The 682-nt window shown below is 53.7% G+C and overlaps 1 protein-coding gene across 1 annotated transcript in view; it reads right to left on the reverse strand.

Annotated features, from left to right (window-relative positions):
• Positions 1-208: 208 nt before the first annotated feature.
• LOC117940998 (zinc finger protein 318-like) overlaps positions 209-682 on the reverse strand; it is a gene marked incomplete at its 3' end in the record, with an annotated part of 1099 nt that continues 625 nt past the window's right edge. Inside the window, exons 2-3 of the mRNA XM_034866101.1 lie at positions 503-606; positions 209-356 (exon numbers count right to left, since the gene is read on the reverse strand). Coding sequence (XP_034721992.1) covers positions 209-356; positions 503-606 — 252 coding nt within the window. The remainder of the gene's footprint in view (positions 357-502; positions 607-682) is intronic.

The following is a 682-nucleotide window of genomic DNA, read 5'->3' on the forward strand; positions in this document are numbered from 1 at the left end:
TGGGACAGGGTCACTGGCCAATGGGAGGACAGGGCACTGGGACAGGGCACTGGGACAGGGTCACTGGCCAATGGGAGGAAAGGATCTGATGCTAACTTGATGCTAAGCTAGCAGTGAACCAACTTGGTTAAGTAGGTCCATTTTTACTGGGTTGACTTTACAAGAACTTCACAAGAACAAAAAAAATGACAAAGAAAAGCAAACTAACACCATGTTGCTAGGTGACGGCGTGCGTGCACGGCACACGTGCACTGACCTTGCTGCTTGCGGAGTCTCTCCAGCTCCTTCATCAGATATTCCTTCTTCTTCATGCGGACGTCTCTCTCCTGCTTCAGCTTCTCTCTCTCCTCCAGAACCTGAACGCAGCACGGACACACGGAGACACACACACACGCACACAAACACAAACACACACACGCACACACACACGCACAGTTAGCTTCACCTTTCCTGTTTCCAGCCGCTACCAATAACCCGCTGACCCTGATGCATGATGGGAAACCTTTTGCTTCTGGCTCTCGTTGTTCTGCTCCTCAGAAACTCTCCTGTCATGGCCGCTGCTCGTCTTTCCCTTCTCGCCGTCGTGAACCGACGTCTTCCCCAAACCTGCCGACAACCACAACAACAGCCGGGGGTTAGATATCCAACAGCATGGGTCACAGCCGGGGGGGGGGGGGGGGGG

The sequence above is a fragment of the Etheostoma cragini genome, unplaced genomic scaffold (assembly GCF_013103735.1).
Source record: "Etheostoma cragini isolate CJK2018 unplaced genomic scaffold, CSU_Ecrag_1.0 ScbMSFa_3970, whole genome shotgun sequence".
In the NCBI taxonomy this organism is placed as follows: Eukaryota; Metazoa; Chordata; class Actinopteri; order Perciformes; family Percidae; genus Etheostoma; species Etheostoma cragini.